The sequence below is a fragment of the Phallusia mammillata genome, chromosome 1 (assembly GCF_965637545.1).
Source record: "Phallusia mammillata chromosome 1, kaPhaMamm4.hap1.1, whole genome shotgun sequence".
In the NCBI taxonomy this organism is placed as follows: Eukaryota; Metazoa; Chordata; class Ascidiacea; order Phlebobranchia; family Ascidiidae; genus Phallusia; species Phallusia mammillata.
The window spans coordinates 30,616,364-30,638,091 of record NC_137252.1 but is presented as its reverse complement, the minus strand read 5'-3'; the positions used below and the strand labels follow the sequence as shown (position 1 = coordinate 30,638,091).

At 35.2% G+C, this 21,728-nt stretch overlaps 1 protein-coding gene and 1 long non-coding RNA gene across 11 annotated transcripts in view; one reads left to right on the top strand and one right to left on the bottom strand.

Moving 5' to 3' along the window:
• The first annotated feature begins 2,103 nt into the window (after positions 1-2,103).
• LOC145223383 (fibronectin-like) overlaps positions 2,104-21,728 on the top strand; it is a 22,285-nt gene continuing 2,660 nt past the window's right edge. Inside the window, exons 1-19 of the mRNA XM_080089808.1 lie at positions 2,104-2,225; positions 2,535-2,704; positions 6,406-6,565; positions 6,869-7,041; positions 7,684-7,825; positions 8,238-8,392; positions 8,607-8,751; positions 9,246-9,436; positions 14,694-14,847; positions 14,915-15,157; positions 15,359-15,613; positions 16,258-16,536; positions 17,304-17,588; positions 17,824-18,099; positions 18,441-18,689; positions 18,889-19,161; positions 19,797-20,051; positions 20,537-20,788; positions 21,199-21,435. Of these exons, the coding sequence (XP_079945934.1) occupies positions 2,168-2,225; positions 2,535-2,704; positions 6,406-6,565; positions 6,869-7,041; positions 7,684-7,825; positions 8,238-8,392; positions 8,607-8,751; positions 9,246-9,436; positions 14,694-14,847; positions 14,915-15,157; positions 15,359-15,613; positions 16,258-16,536; positions 17,304-17,588; positions 17,824-18,099; positions 18,441-18,689; positions 18,889-19,161; positions 19,797-20,051; positions 20,537-20,788; positions 21,199-21,435 (3,952 nt within the window). The 5' untranslated portion in view covers positions 2,104-2,167. The remainder of the gene's footprint in view (positions 2,226-2,534; positions 2,705-6,405; positions 6,566-6,868; positions 7,042-7,683; positions 7,826-8,237; positions 8,393-8,606; positions 8,752-9,245; positions 9,437-14,693; positions 14,848-14,914; positions 15,158-15,358; positions 15,614-16,257; positions 16,537-17,303; positions 17,589-17,823; positions 18,100-18,440; positions 18,690-18,888; positions 19,162-19,796; positions 20,052-20,536; positions 20,789-21,198; positions 21,436-21,728) is intronic.
• LOC145208069 (uncharacterized) lies at positions 10,962-13,321 on the bottom strand. Of its 10 annotated transcripts, none has more exons than XR_013854435.1 (3): positions 13,237-13,321; positions 12,366-12,578; positions 10,962-11,584 (listed from the first exon to the last, which is right to left on the bottom strand). It is a non-coding gene; the product is annotated as an uncharacterized LOC145208069 (long non-coding RNA). The 10 variants fall into 10 exon arrangements; XR_013854419.1 differs by having other exon boundaries at positions 12,366-12,495; XR_013854440.1 differs by having other exon boundaries at positions 12,366-12,562; positions 13,237-13,320.

Below are 21,728 nucleotides of genomic sequence, written 5' to 3'. Positions count from 1 at the left end.
AAGAGAAATAAATCACAAACATTTTAGTACCAATCAACATTGCCCAGAAAACGCCTCCGTATACGTAGTATTACTATAGTTGGTATTAAACATCGCACAAAAATAACTGTTGTTTCTAGGTTAAATGTCTGATAAATTAAATACGGAATAAAGCCAAAAACCAGCAGCATTTGTTGCATTGTTAAATGTACACTTATGAAAATGACATAGACTACTTGTTGAGGATATGCTAACGTAACGTTTCAGGTATTGTTTGTTGAAAGAACTAAGGCCGGGTATTGTTAAATCTGTGTCAGATGCGCCAAACGAATTCATTTTGTGTTAGTGCAAATGCCGCAGCAAATATTACTCTTTTGAAAACTTTTTATTGTTTACAAAACGACACTTTTGTATCTTAATCAAGAAACGATTTGCTACCTCCAAAGACGGACAACAGTTAACCTCAGCGTCAGGAGCAGTAGATACTTTAAACACCAAAAACTAGCGGCTGTGGCACTGGGGTCCGGTTCACTTTAGGTCAAATGTCGAATAGTTTATATTAATAGTTTAATTTTTATTTGTAGACATGTAGAAATGCCGGCGGTTAGGGCTATTCGGGTCAGGTGAAGGTTTAAAATCATAAATTACGGTAAAAACAAGCATTTTCCAAAAATTTGACTTGACATAAAGTGAACCGGACTCCAGTGCCGCTGACAACCGTTTGTCGTCATGGGTCATTAAACACGCAATGACTCAAAAATACTGTATTTTTTTTTAATTACCGGTAATTTTTAAGTAGCCGGTTGCTGGATCTGACCAATGTTAAACAGCCCTAATATGCCTTGTTCAATTGAGTCTTGAACAAATCAAGACCAATAGTCTTTCGTGTCTTTTGTCTTTGTTTTTCCTATACACCTGTCAATCGACTTTCGGGCCTAAACGGGCTTCTCAAAAGCGATTCGGATTCAGGCTGGGTTTTGGGCCTGTACTTTCGGGTTTGGGCCGGGTTAGGGCTCCAATTTCAGGCCCGTTTACAACTCTGGTGCGAACCGTTGAGTAGCCCACTGCATTAGAAAGGTTTAGCATTCAGCTTCACACTTTGGACGGCGAAGCTTACCTCTGGATTTTGGTATATTTATGTCTGAAGCAAACATGACTGCAACGAACGATAAATGCAATGCATCAAGGCAGATTCGGCACCACCGCTGGCAAGATTTTGCTGTCTAACTTTTCGCCCTGTTAGCACAGAAGAGGTAGACTGGCTTGATTTGGTTTAACCGTATCCTTGAAGTCACAGCCAGTATTTAAGGTTAACTGGGAACCGTTATAGCAAAGTCTGATCGCGAAGAAAAAACGGCCGGCAAATATTTTTTTTTGTGCGTGTGCACTGCGGTTTACTGCCACTTAGCGGATACTTACATGAAAGGCCGTTCAAACTTCCAGTAAAAGCATTGTACCCGTTAAAAATTATTCCATGTTACAATCCAAAATGTATTCGCGGTTATTTCTCGTTTAGCTATAGGTTTGGTTCTAGATGTTAATAGTTACTTATGTGACCAAATAAAACAGCGAACAAGTTTGGTCCTGATGGGCACCCTTCGTGTGAGTTACAATTTTTTGTGCTTATTATAGCAAATTTGAAGCGATTTACTTAACTTCGTCGTGAACAGTATACACACGCTTTTGGAAGATGAGATAAATCTCATTTACAAAGCGGTTTTTGAATGCAAATAGACGACCCAAGTCGTAAATGCAGAAACACATAGCGTGATGTGTTACCGGTCGTTGGTGCGGCCGCACAACTAGGGAAGATGATTTGTCACAGCGGAGCAAACCGTTCGTTCGTAACCGGAAAGCAAATTAGGCCGAAGAAATAATAGAACATACCCAGGTGAGTCAAAACAATTAGCGAGTTTTTAATTGCTGTTAACAGTGGTTATAGGTAGCTGCTCGTTGAATGCGGACAGAAACAAGATGTCTTTTTCGATATAATGTTGTTTTTCTAATAGGCGTTTTGACTTGTGACACTTTATACGCGGAATGTGCAAGATGTAATTTTACATAAATATTCTAAAATTTGGACTGCGAACTTATAATTAACGCAACGTTTTGTTTTAAAGAAAATTGCCGTGTATAATAGAGAAATTTGGTGTTTCAAGACTGTGTGACCACGGGTAACCTGTTCAAGATGATTTGCCTTCGCGGGACTTTCCTGCTGCTTATGCTTTTGGCGGGGAAATCCAAAGGTAAGTTGCTGTTTCTCAAAAAAATTATTTCTTCCAAACGTTTTTGATCCCAGCTTTAGTCCTACTAAAAATATTTATGTGTGCGTACTTCGTTGTTTTTTTATTAAGTTTTGAAAACAGCACTAGTAAAACAGTTACAAAGATCTACAACTGTTAAAGAATAAAAAGATCAACTCTTTAGCTCACAAATAGGCTAAGTGTATATGTCCGGAAATTAAATGACCAAATTATGTATCCGCTATAATTAATGTATTATTTGGTTAGCCAATACGTCATACTCTTATGTATTCGTGTGTTTGCTTTATTTAGCCAATACGTCATGTGTCTATACTGGCACTACAACCGCAACCAGAAGGAATCAGCTCACATCGGCATCGGACTGCTTGTTTTTCACAATGACAGTAACAGATGCCACACCGGGACGAAAAATTGCAGTCGGAATAGATTCTGGGAGCCTTGGACCCAATGGGATCTGCAGAGTAAAATATTTTTTTATTCAAGTTATTTTGTAATATTGCTATATTTCCTACACAGGGGTATCGTATAGGGTTGCCATATTTTATGATATACAATCCCTGACAAAATGTATCTCAGTTGCGTTAACAAAAACATTACAGTTGTGCGCGAACAATTGCATTTTTGTTAGTTGTCATGCAATAAAGCCTATCGTTTAGCAATGGAGACGGTCGATTCTCACTTTCGGCGACACGAAAAAAGGTCGATACTATGATCCTTGCCAATTAACTTCTGCGTATAGGCTTCTGTTTAGTTAAGTTTGTTAGGCTAAGCTCACTACTCTTACTATCCTTGAAACAACAAGCACATATATCAGGGGTCGCCAACCTTTACCACTCTAAAAACCGTTCGCACCAATTTCACATAGAAAAAACAAACATTGGGAGTCACAAGGACCTTTTTAAATTTGAAATAAATTGCCACTGTGAAAACGTTTTTCTGTCCCACGACATTCGACTTTATGTTGTTAGTTAGTTCTTGCATATTAGATACACAGTTAAAGCAAATGAAACTTCCCCCTTTCCCGCGTAGCATCGAATGCTGTGTTTTCTTGAGACGCGGATTTTTATTTGTGACACATACTGCAAAACGAAACAGTTAGCTTGTGCGTTAACATGCGCGCCGCCAGTTTACCTCTTTAGCTTCAAGGTAGAGACGCGATTGTAGTCAACTACTAGAAACTTTTTCCGTTGGCACATTAACTTCATAGCATATATTTTGTTCTCTTAAATTCCTGACTTTTAAGTACTTTTTAACATTTCTCCCTGACGCAGATTTAGACACTAAATTGACGCTAAAGACACTAAATCCCTGAAGCAGATTTAGACACTAAAAAATCCTGACGTATGGCAACCCTATAGTATAGTAGCCTGTAGGCTACATGAACACTTTTGAGGTACCTAATTTTTGCCTCCCAAAATAACCTGATAGCTTTATTGCTTTTTACTTACGAAATAAGTTAGTGCATTGATTCGTATGTACAATTATAGCTGTTTGGAAAAGATTTTAAATTTGCCTAAACTTATCCAACAGAATCGGTGATTTCTTTACCTGTTGAGCCCTTTTTATGTTTTTCGTTAAGTTAAGCCGACTGTTGTTTATTTAGGTTCTTCTCTGCCCATTATCACCGTTGTGTTTATTATAGGCCTACCTGATTAGGTTCAGCAACGTGCTTCTCAAATCTCAAGCCACGAGCAGTTATTTATGGAATGTAGGCTACAGATGGGCGATCGAGCTGTTTGACACTCGTATAGCCTACGCTTCTGTTTAAGGCCTATACTTTTTTATTGTCGTTAATAGGAACAAAAGGCCTACCTCATAAATGTCCACCAGGAAAAAAAAACGAGCCCAAATTTTTTGGCGTTTGGAAACCTTATAAAGTTTGGGAACAGGATATAGGTAAAGTTTGGGAACAGGAATCTATTTAATGCACATGCGCGCAAACACAGAAGTTTGTCCCCGAGACCCCCTTAAATGCCGAATAGTGCACCTGATTCGTCAGGAAGTCCCCGATTAAAATCGCCCATCGGTGACTTGCTGATGTGCGCACGGCCACAGGTGCTTCTGCAAAAGCGCCCTGATTGTGCCACAAGCGAGCCGCATCATTTGTCAAAACAAGCTGTGATTGCACAACGGGAATCTAAATAGGGTACGTTTGCATTGTCCCATTCAAAAAGACAATGTGTAAAACATACACGTAAATAAACTATAATTTGCATGTAAACTTACTATGAGTGGAATGACCAGTGACATTTTATATTAAAAAAACAGTTCAGAAAAAAAGTTATATTTTTCCGTTAGGGGGTTTCCCACCATGCCGCCAATTTAAAATTCTGCAGCACGAGAAATGAAAGTCAAATGTAACCTTACAAAAATGTTTACACAAACACCAGAGATTGTGAAACAACCTATGTAGAAGTTGTAGCAACCTATTTAAAAACTAACGCTTGGACAACACCAATAATGTTCTATGTTCAGTTCAAAGTTAAACGTACTGTCAGGAGACAGACATTAGTTAGTTTAGTTTCACAACTTTTTTGCTCATGCTACAAAAAACTGTACAAAAGACTTATCTGGTCACGAAACTGCCTTTTAGGAACTTTTTAATGTGGTTGAAATTCTTCTTGATAATGAAAATTAGACAGTTCGTAAGTTATTGCAAAATTAGTGCCATAAATGTATATAAGAGTACAACTATTGTAGTAATCAATGTTTTTTTGTAAATGTGTATGAGCTGCACAATTGTGCATTGCCTTAAAACAAATATTCAAGTGGTAATTGCACAAAATGACTTAACCCTTAACATACTCCTTAACTCTAATTTGGCCTGTCACGTTGCTAGCTTTGTACCACTCTGATCTATATTTAGAATAAAGTAATGAATATCGTAAAGTAATGAATATAGTAGTAATTGCACAAAATGACTTAACCCTTAACATACTCCTTTAACTCTAATTTCGCCCTTCATGCTGCTAGATTTGTACCACTCTGATCTATATTTAGAGTAAACTAATGAATATGGTAGAGCTACTAACACCATAACGAGAATCTACCCCCAAATTTGATTGGTTATATCTCCAAAAATGCTCACGGTTAGGGCTATTGGGGTCGGGGTAAGGTATTAGCACTTAAAATTCAATAAAACTAACCCAAAAAATTAGTTACTAATGTAAAAATTTTATGTAAATATTTCCCAATCCAACCCATTTATAGCCGCTAAATAAAAATTCAGCTCTTTACACCCCATTGTGAAAGTGAAGTTCTGAATCTCGTTATGGTGTTAGTAGCTCCACCAATGAATATCGCTTCAGTAAGTTGATTTTTTTATTAAACCATGTAACTTGTTGTAAACACAGCTGCTCACGAGTTGTTTGTAACACCTGACAGACTTGCAAATACCAAACTATGTGTTGTTAAGGACAATTATAATGATGTTTGATCTAATTTGAGATCCAGACTCCTGGTCTTTGTACACTTACATACATGGGTTTTGATTATTGTTTTCTGTATGGGCTCTTCAGTCAACTTTTTTTACCAAACGGTTTATCGACACTCGTTTAGACCGCATAGGCTATTTTCCAGGCCAAGGACAGTGGTGTTCAAACTTTTTGAATTACAGAATGGTTGTTTTGCCTGTTCTCACATAGAGTTGTAGGACTTACGGTCCAAGCTAAATAATATTCCTCACTACATTTCCACCTTTACTACAACATTCAGGATTTATTTAACCTAGAAACTCGCTTGTTTACAAATATCAATGATCAAAGAGCAGCTTGTGATATCACAGATTAGCTTAAGACATTCGATTATGTGCAAACAATTGTTCTGTATAACAAGTAAGATTGTAGAACCTCAAGCTCTTGGTATTCCTACAGAAATAGCTTTGTGTACCACTATGGGATCATTTGGCTCTAGTTGAAAACCGCTACCCTGGAACTAATCAAATAGTAATGTAAAATAAAGGAAAAAAATGTGTTTCTGTCTGTTTTTCAGAAGCTAGTCTGTAATATCAACATCCTAAAAATGTATTTTGACTCGCAGGCCACACATAGTGCCCTAAAAGGCCACATGTGGCCTTTAGGCCGCAGGTTCCCCACCCCTGCTTTAATATATAAGTTTATCAGTTTTTCTGAAATGTAAAATGTTACACTTTTATTTCACATAGGTTTATTCAGCTGAATCTGCAACAAATTTTATTGACACCTTTGTAGCTAATGGTTTAAACAATGGAATTATTTCTCAACCAAATGATGCTGTGGTTGCGAACTTACATTTGATCTGTTATCAGGATGTCCCACAAGCGGTTACTTTTTCATTTTTTGCAGGTGCTGTGCCTAGTGGGACTATTTATGACAGGGATCGACAAGGATTCTGTCTTTTTACCACATCCTAAGATTAGAATTTTAATCGGCAAAATAGTTCTAACGTTTGACAATTTAAATTGATAAATTGAAAGTCTGATTAAAAAACTTGAAAATGAATACTTGTAAAACGGTGGAATTGTTTATAATAACCACAAACACAAAGTAACTCAGGTAAACTTAAACCGTAAAAATGTTTTTTCCCAAGTTATTCTGTACATCTTTTCACATTTTCCTAATGTCAAAACATTGTTTGTTGCATTACAGTGGACACTGTTGCCATCGTTGAAAATATTGAAAACCTACAGTTTTCTCCGGAAGGTAGTGTTACTCTCTATGAACCAAACACGCTCTACCAATGGAAACTGATTACTATTGCTAATGATGCAGCAGCTTTTTTCTCTGCGGAACACAATACACATGCAAATGATCTCTTACTGGTAAAAAATACTGCATGTAGTTTCTATTTTTGTTTTCAAGCAACATAATTAGCATTTTAGTCACTAGCCTTTCCACATGCAAATAATTTCTTACTGGTTAAAAAAATACTGCATGTAGTTTCTATTTTTGTTTTGTGACATTGCGATTAGCATTTTATTCACTGGCCTTTCCACATTTGTTTTTGTTTACATAAGCAGAGAGTAACATACTTAGGAACACTATACATAAACTTAAAAAGTAATTTAATCATGAACATTACTGCCAAAGAACTGGTGTAAAAATAATACATGACCTGCACTGATAATGACAACAGAGATTGTTGAAACGTATGCATGATGTATTCTTTATACACCAGTTCTTTGGCAGTAATGTTCATGATCATCATGATCAGAGACACCAACTTGGTAATGGCTGAAGTCAATTTAGGACTTGCTACTCAGTAACATTATCTAATTATGTGAAAGGACAACATTATTAAGAAACAATTTTCTAATATTTAAGTTGACTCTAATCCTTGTGAACCAAGCTTTACAACGTTTTAAGTTCAAACAAAAACTAGTGGCAATCAACATAAGTTAACAAACAAGATTTTATTTAAAATTTAACTTATTTTAATAAGTAGATTGGATTTTTTTTAACAGGGATACAGTGATGATGAACAGAATCCAATAGAATTGCAAAGTGGTCCAAACAGTGTAATTTTTAAAGGTGTATCAGTAAATGTTCAACTCCTGACATCAGACTCAGCAAACTCAGTAGATAACCACTTTAACTTTTCAGCAGGTATTGTCTTGTATTCAAATAATAGTAATTTTCTAAAAAATTTTGGCATTCTTGGTGCAGATGATTCTAATTATCGTGATGACCTATTTGGATTGGTTTTTATGATTAAGCAGATAATGCTGTTAATTTGATAGTTTTCTTTACACATGTCTTCATGTGGAATTTATGATAATTTATCATATTATTTGATAAAACAAATTTTGCACCTGTTTTTGAAATTTCTAACTAGCACTTATCAATGAATTTCCAAAATAGATATTTAAAAACAAATATTTAGGTAAAAAGTTTACAAAAAATATTAAAATTTGATCTGCATAGTCAGTATTTGGTGAATACATCACAAACAAGTAATAGCTCTGAAAACAGGTTTCTAAACAACTTTTTGCAACAGTCTGTATTTTACATTTTCTAGGCTTACTTTGTCTAAGCAAAAAGAGTACTTTGGGAGACTGGCACCTGTTTTATAATCCTTCATGTCCTTCCCATCAATGCATGATTGCTTTGGATTCTGTAACAGCATATGTTGTTACTTTTGCTTTTTTTGATGTTCCTGGCTTTAAATGTGATGTATGTTCTGCATTCATAGATACAACTTTTTTGTTTAAGTATACCAAATAGTGTATTTGTATAAAAAAGATCTATTTACTGTTGTTCCAAGACAACTAGGTTGCGTCCACTAAACTCCAAAATAATAGGTTTGCTATACTTCATGGATAGCCGATTTAAAAAATGTTTTTTAGTTTAAAATTATGTTTTTGCCACAGCTGATACTATATTTCAGATATACCAAGGGAACACCACAGACAATTTTCTTGGTACTTTGGACTCTTCCAGCACTTATATTGTTACTGGAACTTCAACTCACATTTTGGCACATTGTTCAACACCTGATGTCTTTAACCGTTTTGTGATAATATTCGATGCATGTAAGAGTTGATTAATTAAGATTGCTATAATTTAGTTTTTAGTCTCACGAGAACTCCATACTGCCTCTCGGACTTTTGTTCTCTTTATATAAGACTTCATCCTAAATTTCAAAAAATCAACTGTATATACAACTGCAATTATTTTTTCTGATCAATTTAAATTAACTTTCTTACAACTGTCAGCAAATCTTATATCATAACCAAAGTACTGTTCGTATCATAAGTGCTAGAGCCCAACAAAATGTGCGCACATTTTGACATAGCTCACACTGTGCACATTGTGTAAAAAACACTGTCTCCCAACATGGACGTGTTTACTCTTCCTAAAATCAAATTGGATTTATACAATATTTTAGTTGTTTAATAGTCATTTTTTTTTATCGTAAAGCTGTTTACAAAAGTGGTTTGTGAACTGTGAAAGGTCAGGAACCACTGTTTGAGCCCATACCTACTAAACAAAAGCAACTTTTGATACTGTGGTTTTGATTTTGTAGATGACCCCATCCCATGTGGTGGTAACATCACACTGGAACAGAATGCTGACCTTGCTCTGAACTTTCCAACAAAAAATGATGGCTATTTGGCACCAGCCTTGTGTGAGTGGCAAATTCGAACCCCCTTCTACTTAAATGCTGGTCAACTGTTGCTTTCAAACATGTACTTTGAAGGAGGTAGTTTTTTACAGGTAGGCTGATATGTTCTTAACAAAACTTAAAATAAATGTGTGAAGGGAAAAACATTTTTTGTTTGCTGTAAATGCCTTGTTGGCATTAGGATTATTTAAGTATGGATTAAAAGAAAGTAAAAATAGCTTGTGTTGGGCCAAATGCCTTATCTGTAATAATGTTGTCTTTTTTACTAGAATTATTATGGGTCCCCTTCCCTGAAGGGGACACATATTGATTTTACTCAAATTGTTTTGTTTTTTTCTTTTTTTTTTCTTTTTTTTTCTTCTTTTTTCTTCTCCCCAAAGTTTGTCCGACTCGTTTTTCCATCAAATCCTTGATGGATTTGCATGAAATTTACACAGATGGTAGATGTAGTTATGTAGATGTGCATCCCACTTTGTTTTTGTTGATAACCCCAGTATTTACCCCGCTAGCCCCCTAAAATGGGTATTTTTTCCCCAAAGTTTGTCCGACTCGTTTTTCCATCAAATGTTTGATGGATTTGGCTGAAATGTACACAGATGGTAGATGTAGTTATGTAGATGTGCATCCCACTTTGTTTTTGTTGATAACCCCAGTATTTACCCCGCTAGCCCCCTAAAATGGGTATTTTCCCCCGAAGTTTGTCAGACTCGTTTTTCTATCAAATCCTTGATGGATTTGGATGAAATTTACACAGATGGTAGATGTAGTTATGTAGATGTGCTTCCCACTTCGTTTTTGTTGATAACCCCAGTATTTACCCCGCTAGCCCCCTTAAATGGGTGAGTTTTTAAACAGTGTCAGAATTGGCTGAAATTTGGATAGCTTGTAGAGTATGCCATTTATAGATGTCGATTGGTGTGTTCAACCATGTAGCCCCATCATTTACCCCACAAGCCCCTAAAGTGTAAAACGTATTTGTATGTTACTGGGCACCACAAACGAAAGATTTCTGTTGCTCAATAGTGTTACAAGGGCAAGCAGTTGTATGTTACTCTTTTATGACTTTGTGGATTGCTTGGTAAACGTTGGTTAGGGGGTTGTTAACAGCCCTATGACATCTGAAACATTAACGGTTGTTGCTCAAAACACCTCTAGTGGTCGAAATTTTAAACATTGGCAGATTGGGCTGAAATTTTGCAGTACTATTCTGCCGTCGTTTGGTAAAACCTAGTAACTGCAATTTTCAAGTTTTCGAGAAAAAGCACAAAACGCGTTTGATGTTGGTTAGCATCCAAAAATAATTTTTTTGTCTACCTTTTTGGTGTTTTTCACAAACATGTTACAGTAAAAAATTTTTGGCATACCTACGGCTCACGACATATTGTTAGTTTGTTTATTATCCATGAAAAAACGATATACTAGGTTTTACCGGATAAGAAATGCAAAACTAACTAAAATAAAATTTGGAAAAGTCTAGGCTCAGAACAATACATGGATTTTTTTGCTTTATCGCCCTCACAAATCAAACAGAAGCTTTTTTGATTTTTTTCATAAACTTTGTTATTACATTTAAGTCACCATTTTTCAAGCTGTTTGAAGAATACTGGAGTACAAATGTTCAGTCAAAAACCTTTTATTAGCAATAGCAACATGCTAGTGCTGAAGACCAATGAAAAGTATATTTGTTCAACAACAACACAAGCACATGGCAAAGATACTTTTACAAAACATGTCATAAACTTTTGTGAGTTCTTGATGTGGTTAACTTACCATGCTACAAAAGTCTAACATGAAAACATCAAGCAGTTTAACCATCAATTGAATGACACCCAAAAAAATGTTTTTACATGACAACTAAAAACATATAACATCTAGAATGTTAGCTTTTTTATGTATATTTTATTTACAGATTTACTATATACTTGTCATTTTTTCTTATAACAGCATGTTGTCACAAAACTGGTAAATATAGTTTGTTAAACTACAAAATCTAGTTTCATTGTTTGTTTAGTATGGCTACCACACAAGGAATGCTAATCTTGGACCTTTTAAAGAAAGAAAAAAAGAATAAAGCTCCATGCAGCTTTCAGTGATTTTGGAAAAAAGGCTTGTTTGCCTCAAAAAAGTTTTGTCAATATTCTTTTTTTTTATCTTTGCTCCAACATTGCAGGATATCTTTGCTCCAACATTGCAGTTTTATGAATAGTGCCCTTCATGAATTTCCTTCTTCCAGCAAAGTCCTGCGACCAGCAGTTTTTATAATATTTTTAGACATGAAAACTTATCAATATTAATAAAACATTGGAATGGTTAACTTTGAGATGAGCAAACCTAAATGATTATGTTTATCTATGACTAAGTATTGCTCATCCAGCAGTTTTATTGTAAACAATCGACGTTTCGACGTCCTATACAAGACGCCTTCATCAGGATAATGACATAACTTGCAGGACAAATTTCTTTTAAAGCGACAAAATGCAAACCACACACATGTAAAACAGCGATAACAAGATCACGCGGCTGCAAACTCGCACCACCGTAGCGATAAAACAAGCTCAGTGGTGTAAAAGCGACCGATAATTTATCGGCATTAGAACATCTGTTTTAACGTTCATTGTGTTGGCGCGTGAATGGATGTTCCAAGACTCTAGGAAACTTCGCTTGTGAAAATCAGTTTCCTTCACCAACACTTGAGCAGCAGAAAAGTTAATGCTGTGATGGTGAGTGGTTGCATGGTTTGCCAACGCTGATTTCTTCGCATCCTTCTTGCCCACATCCCTTTCGTGCTCCTTCCGGCGCGTATTTAGACTTCTACCAGTCTCACCGATGTATATTTCGTCACACTCCCCGCACGGTATAGCATACGCAATACTTAGTCATACATTATGCCTGGCAGCAATAGCTTATTTGATTATGTTTATCTGTTTGTGAACATTTATATTTTATAAGCTAAAAATCATCATTAACTTTTAACAACATAAATTAACATCATGCAAGGTTTCAAGCGTGAAAGAAAAATACCTGTAATAGGTTCAGCATGTAAACTTTCAAGCTTAGATGAAATTGTAACATATGGATTTTCTTTGGTTAAACTGTCTGAATTTTGGTCCAGTGGCACAATTCTTCCTAACCAAAAACTGTCATTTTGGAGCTGAAATAGTTTTGAATCCTGATCATTTGATGAGTTGAATGATGCTCAGTTGTCATGTCAGATAAGACTACAAATGACAACAACTACTCACGTTATGATTAATATCATCCACACTTGCGGTTTTAATTTCAGCACAATAACCTGTTTCTTAATCTGTTTCTGAGCCAAATCTATGTGTTATTTTTTGCTTATGGTTATAGTCGGGGTTGCCATCGACTTGAAACCAAAAACAAGGACAACCGAAAAATTTAATTGTCATACGAAACGAAACCAACGTTTTTGAACAAATCTCTGCATTTTTATGGGCCATGACACATCATGTGCAATGTTTGGGCCAAAAACAATCTTTTGCAGCTACTCCTTGTTTGTAGAAAATACTTCGTGCGTCTCACAACAGCTCAGGTCTAGGTTTAATTTTACTTGTAACAGGGATATGGCTAGTAATTATTGAAACTAAAACAAAATAAGCACTCAAGTAAAAAATAAGGACATTTCTTAGAAATAAGGACAATGAACTTTTCTAAGACACAGACCTTCAAAATAAGGACAAATCTTAGAAATAAGGACGGTATGGCAACCCTGGTTATAGTGCTGAAATCAAAGTGTACTTACATGAACTATAATATTTCAAACTTTTATTCTCTTGGTCATTAACAATGTGTTTCTAATCTCAACTTAAATTTCTACCTTAATGCCTTCAGAAGTGTAACCTGGCAAGCAAGTTTATTAATCCAAACTTACTGGAAACTGGAGCTTCATTCTTTGTTTTTTTTAAGGGCCAAGATTAGTTTTCCTCTTGTGGTAACCATATTAAACAAACACTGAAACTGGATAGTATAGTTACAGCTAAACAAACTTAAATACCGGTATTTACTTAATAGCAAACAAAACTAAATCACAATGCCAATAGATAAGTAAACAAGGCGACAACAAGCAGCTGTCAGAAAAAAGTTGTCACGTGACGAACTCGACCGTCATGATTGGTCAAACAGCAATACTAGGTTTTGCCAAATACTTTTAGCGTTGTGTTTCACTTACTAGGTTTTTTTAACTGTAAATATATCGACAACTAGATATCTTTCAAATTCCAAATTTTAACACAGAAAACTAGCCAACATTAAGTAACCATTCCACTAAAAAAACGCATTTTGAAAAATATGTCGGTTACTAGGTTTTTCCAAAAGACGGCAGTATTGATTGAGTCATTGAGATTTCATATTTTTTTAGTTTTTTTTTAGTGAGTGTCTGACCCCATTAGTTACCCCACTAGTCCCCTACAATGGGTCAGTTTTTTAAACAGTGTCGGGATTGGATAAAATTTGGGGTAGTATGTGGACTATGCTATTTGTAGGTTTCAGTTGATGTGTTTTACCTTTAGCCCCAACATTTACTCAACTAGCCCCCTAAAATAAATGAACTTTTAAAAAACATTCTAATTATATGAAATTTTGCAAAGTTTATTAAACATACTCAAATGTTATGTTTTTACATAGTATTATTATTTAAGCCCAGTGCCGATGTGTTTACCTTACAACACCAAACTTTCACATGGTTATCTCTTGAAATGCATTATTTACAACTTTGCATGTGTGGGGACCCATGAGCTTCTGCTTGCAGAAACAACTAAGGTTATAAAAGATAGTGGATGGTATGGGACCCTATATGAAATAAGCATAGGAAATATATCAATGTTTTAAAATAGGTTATAGTGTATATGCAAGGGCAATATGTGCTAAGCCACCCTTCTAGTTTTTTTGTCTGTTTGATGACTTGTGTCACATGCATGTAATATTTTTTTATCATTCGTTGGTTCCAGTGGTTAAAATGTTGGCTCCTAAACAGCTATAATATTCTTTCCACATTCTGTTTACACCAAACTTACACAGTTTCTTTGTATATGTTGTGTTGCAAATGCAGTTGGTTTGTTAACTACTGTTTTTTTTTCCTTACAATGTTTGCACAATACCTAACAAAACCAGATTAAACAATTAATTTGAATATATCTGTTTACATTGAAGTCACTCACCTATGTCTAAAGAGAAATTGTTGTTATTGTTTTTGTTTTTTTGCTGAATTTCAAAGACTTTGCATAGAAACAGCCCTTTCTAAAGTACGGCCAAATTTAGAAATGCTTAAACAACCTTCTCAAAAAATGCTCTATATGAGGAAAACATAAATATTTTTTTTCTTTATACCAGGTAACTGATAGGTACATGATTGAATCAGTTATGCTCATCTATCAATTTTGGGTTACTACTACAGAACAATTGAAAAGTGAGACCGTCACAACTATTCGCATGCATATTGATGATAATGCTGGAACTATTCCACCATTTGGTATTTCTGTGTCAGGTATGTGTTTGTTGCTGTTGCAACGTAGTGGATATTATTTGTCTGTTAACTTTTTTGCCTGTTTTAGCTATTTGCTCTGAATTTTGCTATTCTGGACACGCGGCTACAGAGCATGAAATTATTTTGGATTGGTCAGACCCTGGAAATGTACCACTATCAACTTTTGTCGCCCAACCTAGAGGAGCTTTTTGGTACACCACCGAATTTAATGGGTGTCTTGCCCAACTGCCAACAAACACATGGCAAAATGTGACTGTAACTGCAATGGGAGGAATCACTGAGGGCAAGTTCGAAAACAGACTGGCAACAAGTAAGAGGTTTTGTTTTACTGTTTTAGAGATGAAACAACATGATTGTCAGCTTGTAAGCATATGGTTACTATGCCACCCACCAACCATATTGGTAGCATGTCAGTTAGTTCTTCATTTTTTAACAATATTAGTCGTCAGTGCAATCATCAGTCACTGTTGAAAGTTGCACTTATAACGTTTTTTTTTTGTAACTTTTGCAGAGCCTGGAAAAATGAACTCTCCATTTCTTATTTCTGTAACTCCTGAAACTGCTACTATTGGTTGGCCTCTGTACACAGAAGGAGATGTCCTTATCCACACCTACTATGTGAACTGGAATGGGCAAACAATTTCCAGTGCTGGAATGTCAGCAGTGATCACCTCACTACTGCCCAACTCTATTCAAACTGTAACTGTTCAAGCAGTTAACTCTGCAGGGGCTGGCAGGGAGTCAGACCCATTGACTGTAATATCAGGTATATGTTGTTTTAGGGCTGAACCTCTAATGATTATTGGTACTCAAAGGTTAATAACTGATAAAAAAGTGACAAAAACACACAGTAAGTTCATTGTAAGAAATCAGTTTAGTATTATGGGCTGTTGGATATAAAACATCGCTGGTGCTCTAATACAACACAAATGTAAAGTATATTTGTAGTAACAGCTTATATAAAGTGCTGTTACCACCTCTTATGCTTTGAAACCAATCCGTGATGGTGCTTTACTGCACCACACAAACTTTCCCCATCTCAGAATTTTTGTCTGTCTGATAAAGGCTAAAACCGATAAATGCAAAAATGCTGAATATTGCAACTGATAATTATGATCTTGTTGACTTTTACTGTATGTAAGTGAGTGCAAAGACTAAATGTGACTTGAGTTTTCACTTGCTGAGGCTGAAACTTAGACTAAATCAGACTCAATTACAAACTAATACAATATGACTGGGTAAATAACTTAATTGGGAGCTGACATCTTGTTGACTCCCTTAAAAAGTTTCAAAGTTTATTATTTTTTTGACAGCCTGTAAACAATCCCATTCCAGTTCTTGACATGGTTTATTTTACTTTGTGAAAATTGCAATTTTACATGTTTACAATGATGTTTTGTTATGTTGCAGCGCCAACTGCCTTTTTGGAAATCAGAAGTATAGAGTGCCCTGACACAACATCAATAGTGGTAGAATATAATGATGTTGTCAATGATGGAGACGTTCGGTTACTGGTGTATGGTGAAATCTGCTGGTGTTATGATCTTGATGACATACAAACTGAAAACATAACTGGTCTAACACATACACTAACTGGTTTACTACCTGGAAGACGTGTGGTGGTTTTTACTAAAGCAATCTATGATGATGGGTTTGTTGCAAGAGGTCCAAACACGATTGTCCAGCCAGGTAATAGCATTTTTGTGCAATTGCAATTGACAGATGCATCAAAGGTCCTTATTTCACCAACCAACACCAGTGTGTTCATATTTTTAGGGTATAAATTACAGTTGTAGAGAGAGAGACAGACAATTTGTTATAATAACCTATTTACCTCAATAATAACCCATTTACTCTTTTTACCGGAGTACACATTGATAAATACTTTTAGCAATGGATTTAATTGATAATATTTAGATTGCTCTTATGATGTCTTAAACTGTTCGTTTAAGATGCTACTGCCTGTGTTTTCTATTTAATGGGAATCGTTTGCATGTGATGAGCATAAAAAGTGTTTGACACCCATAAAAGTCTAACTAGCCTGTGATATAGATTACTGCTTTATGTTTTTTAAAACACCAAGGCGTGACTGCATAAATTTGTCTTCTTGTAGCAAGTGAACGGTGGTTTTGCACTCTTTTGCTTGATCATTAGCATTTTTGCCATTTATAGAATTTTTTCAAGTGGACATATATTTTCAGTCCACCTTCAAATGTAGCTTTCTAAGCATCTAAAACATCCTAATTATGCATCAGTGGGTTCAAATTAGGTTTAAACGATGTTCAAAGATTAGCTGTGTGAACATTGGAATTTTATAGATTAATAATGTGAACAAAACATTTGGATTTCACAGGATTACTTTTCGTGAACAAGTCAGAAAAGGGAATATGTTAATGAATAAACTGCTGACCTAATAGTAATCTGTCTAGTTTTACTAATTTTCTTCTGATTTTCAGTTGCCTTTGCACCATCATCTGCTCCAACACTTGTGACTGCAGAAATGCGACAAGCCATTATTGCTTGGGAACCTTACAATGAACCTGGTGATATTGTGCCAGACGAATATGTTATCACTTGGTCAGATGGTTTAAATTCTGGTTCAATGACTGTCTCAGCCCAAACCACAGATTTTACATTTACTTTGCCAAATTTGTTACCCAACTATAACTACTTGGTTACTTTGCAAGTGAAAACAAAGGAATGTTTGAGTCCTATGTCTCCTGCCTTAACAGTCACAACCTGTAAGTAACTGTAGGTAAAGACTACTATGTTTTCTGAATACTTGGGGTATAACATGTCAATTCTGTCAAGAAGTCATAAAATATAAACCTTTTTTTTCTCTTGTAACAGCTGTTTCTCACAATGTAGAAAAAATGCTTTCAGTTTAGCCTCTATAGTCCAGCAGCTGCACCCTGCATGTCTGTAGTTGTTCTTGTTTCTCTTTCTTAGTTTAATATATTTCATGTATGTTTTTAGTGCCTGGACCAGCTGCCGACCCAATGCAAATACTTGTTGGAGAATCAGAAGTTTCAGTTGGCTGGAGTGAGCCAGTGGGGGGTTCAGCTCGATTAATCACCAGTTATTTAGTGCAACGATCCTTTGGACCGCAACAGGAAAATTTTACCACTGATAACACAACTTTTACTCAGCAATTTAATAATCTCGTACCCAATACAGCATACCCTTTTACAATTACAACCATTTATAGTGATGGATATACAACACAAACAGCTGTCTTTTATGCAGGGACCCGTAAGTTAATAGTTATATAAGTTCAAAACAATTTAGTGCTTTTGAAGCCTATTACATATTTTAGCTACTAATTTAATATTTCAGTTTACAGTTTAAAACTAAATTAAATCATTCTCAGCCTGGATTATATTTTTATTACTGTACTGGTGCGAGTGTAGTGAGTTTACTGCTGTTTTAATGTTACTCTTGATAGCAAAAAACTTTGTATTTGGGAAATTGCACCATTTCACAACGACAGGTTTTTAATGCAAAAACAAACTTTGCTCAAAATTGTAAAGTTACATTTACTTTTTAGTAGAAAGAAGGAAATTTTTTCTATAACTTAAACTTTTGTTTTGCAGAACCACTTCGACCAGATGATTGGGCATCTTTACCAACTCAAACAACATTGACTGTTTCCTATAGCTTTAATAACACTGGAAATCTACCAGTCAGATTTTCCTATGGATTGGGTGCTAACCCATCTTACATGACTGAAGATCTTAGTTTTCAATTTGACAACCTAATCCCTAACAGTCTGATAACGTTTGTTTTATTTGCTGAAAATGATTATGGACAAAGTGGTAGGCTTAATGGTTTTGGCGAAACATGTAAGTACCCCACGCTTGACTGTTTTAATTTTGTTTTAATATTTGTGTATTATATGGGGACATTTTATGAAGCATAATTACAAGAATATTTTGCAGCCATAAAAAAGCGTTACAATACTTTTGCACAACACAATGCTTGCAAACATGAAATAACCATTGTTTTTGGTCTATATTTTAAAGTCATATTTCTGAATTTCAGTGCCCCCATCTCCAACTAATTTATCAGCTATTTCAAGTTATGATCAAATTGAATTGATGTGGGCTTTACCTCAGCATGGTTCTGTTCTTTCCCATCAATTTGAGGTCACCTATGATGAACTAACTGCACCAAATGGGGTCCAAAGCTTGTTTGTAGATACACTTTCTACAATCATAGTTTCTTTAGAATCCAACACCTACTACTGGTTTCAAGTCTTGGCACATTGGCAGGATAATTCAATAACTTACTCTGAAAATATGACCTTTCTAACAAGTAAAGAAATATTGTTTATCTTATATCTCTAGGACACTTTCCTTCTGTATTAATCATTTAGAGAAAACCCCCATAAAGTTGTGTGTTTTCCTTAATTCAGACCTTTGTTGTTTAGAATTGTCCTTTCATGTAATGGTTTATTGCAAATAATTATGTGACAAGTTTCTTTAAGCAGAATTTCTCATGGAAAATTTAATCATAATTGATTTGTAGTTTTAACTAAGCACAAAACTCACATTTTAATTATTACTTACCAATAAAATGTATGTAAAGCACAGGACTTACCCATTCCTTTCCAAAAACTTATTGGCTGCTTACATGATAAAATTACCTAAGTCCCTTTAATGGGTAGAATGAAAAAATAACATGAAAAATTGGCCACAAAGTGTTTAAAGTGTAATTGTTACCTTTCTCATCCCACAGTATAAGTGGTATTTTTGTGAGATTTACTTATAATATCACAAAGAAAATTGGTAATTAAATTGTGTTAAAACTACTTTTATTTGGCATAAAAAATATAAATGTGGAAAAATTTTAGTGAAAACGGATGCCGATTGAACATAATTTTTCTTTTTTTTACAAAAAGCCATAATGTGTCGCATTAAGGTCAATAAGTTTGAAACATATTTTTGTAGCTCCAGACTTTTTTGCTGGACCGGATCTTAAAAACAAAACTCAATCTTCTCTCACTCTTCAATGGGATGACCAACCTGGTGATGGTGATATAACTTACACTTTTTCTGTGGATGGTGTAGTGAAATTAAGTGACAGCCACCAGCGTGAGGTCACCATTACTGGTTATTCTTCTAACTATCTTGTTTCTGATATGCTTGTTACTGCCTGTAATGGTGCAGGGTGTCAAGATTCCGCTGTTAAAGAGTTTGCAACAGGTGAGACCAAATATATAAACCATGGGTCAGCATTATTTTACATAACACATGTCAGTTGACATGTTTTGTAAAAATGTTATTATTAACAAGAAATATTATAATTTAGTAATAATTCTGTCAAAATGTACTTTTATATGAAAACTGAAGCTACTTGGTGTGCCATAAAAAGGCAAACCATGGAGCAGATGGGACCCTTAAAGTGAACTGGGTTGTAGACTCTTAGAGTAAACTGTGCTTTGGATACCAATAATAGGCACTATAATTAGCCTTTATCCAAAATATTGGCATGGAACGTTTTGTAATGTTTGTGTCTGATCTTAAGAAAATTGTAAAGCATTTTTTATGTCTATGTTTATTGTCATTAACAATGAGCTCGGAAAAACATATTGTTACATTTTGAATGAAACTATTAGCCTATACTTAGGATTGAAAAACATTTACCTTTTGTGCTGGTATATTAAAAATAAACTTGTATTGCCTCACAGATCCTGGTTCACCTGTATTCAATGATGTGATTGAACATACTTCAAGTACTTTAACTATCTCCTGGGATCCCCCAACCGGAAATGCCTATACTCCCACTGGATATAGGGTTCAATACATCGGTGGACCAATTTCACTGTCAGATACAGTTTTTCAACTAACTGGGTTGTCACCAGGCCTTGAGTTCACCTTTGAAATATTTGCAATATTTGCCACTGTACCAGAGACTTCTGTCGTAGAAACTGGGTGCACATGTAAGTATTTGCTCACAACAGATCAGCATTTTTATTTTGTATTTTTTATCTGCTTACTGTTAGTCGTTTCGCATCTACTGCATGACAAGTTTGGCTGAAGCTACATACTGCTTTTAAATTTTTAATTTAAAAAGTAAACTAACTACACTGACCCTCAAAACAACTACAGCCTTGACCTTTGGTGAGAAGCCTAAAAGACACCTTTAAAGTTTTTGATTTTAATACTCTTTTGTACTTTTCTCAACTGGCATTGTACATGACCTTCATCTTGTCCAAACATCAGTTATGGATTAATTTATTTTCCTAGAGTAATTCACATTGTTATATCAGTTATAGACTTAACAAGCTCTCTATATTTTTATACCAGTGCAGTTATGTAGTCTGAAAATTGTTGAATTATTTCTTTTCAGTGCCTGGACCCCCCCTAAACCTCATGCAAACTGGTTCAACTTCCAACTCTGTTACAATGCAATGGCAAGATCCCCCATCATGCTCCAATATTCAATATTTTACAGTAAATGGTCGTCTTGCAAGTGCTCGTCCATACAGCTTGAGCAATATTGGTTCTAACAACGCATTCAATGTTGAAGTTATTGCATTTACGAATGATGGTGCCAGTGATTCAGCTAGTTTAATAATGACCACATGTAAGTGAACATGTTTTAGTTTGGTTGTTTTGATATGCCTTATTCTGGTTTATTGAAACACAAGTGGGATGGGGACACTGATATTTCTATTTAAAGAATAGTTTGTTTGCTTTTTTTTCAGGATCTAGGAAAGGAGTAATTTTAAAACTTTTTTGATTGCCTTTTATATGGGTTTAGCTATCTTTGCAGTTATAACATTTCAGCTCTGTGTCAAAAAATGGATTTTTGGGGCATCTGAGTGTTTTGTTGTGAATTCCAACATATGATTCCCTTTTTAAATGACTGTTGTATTC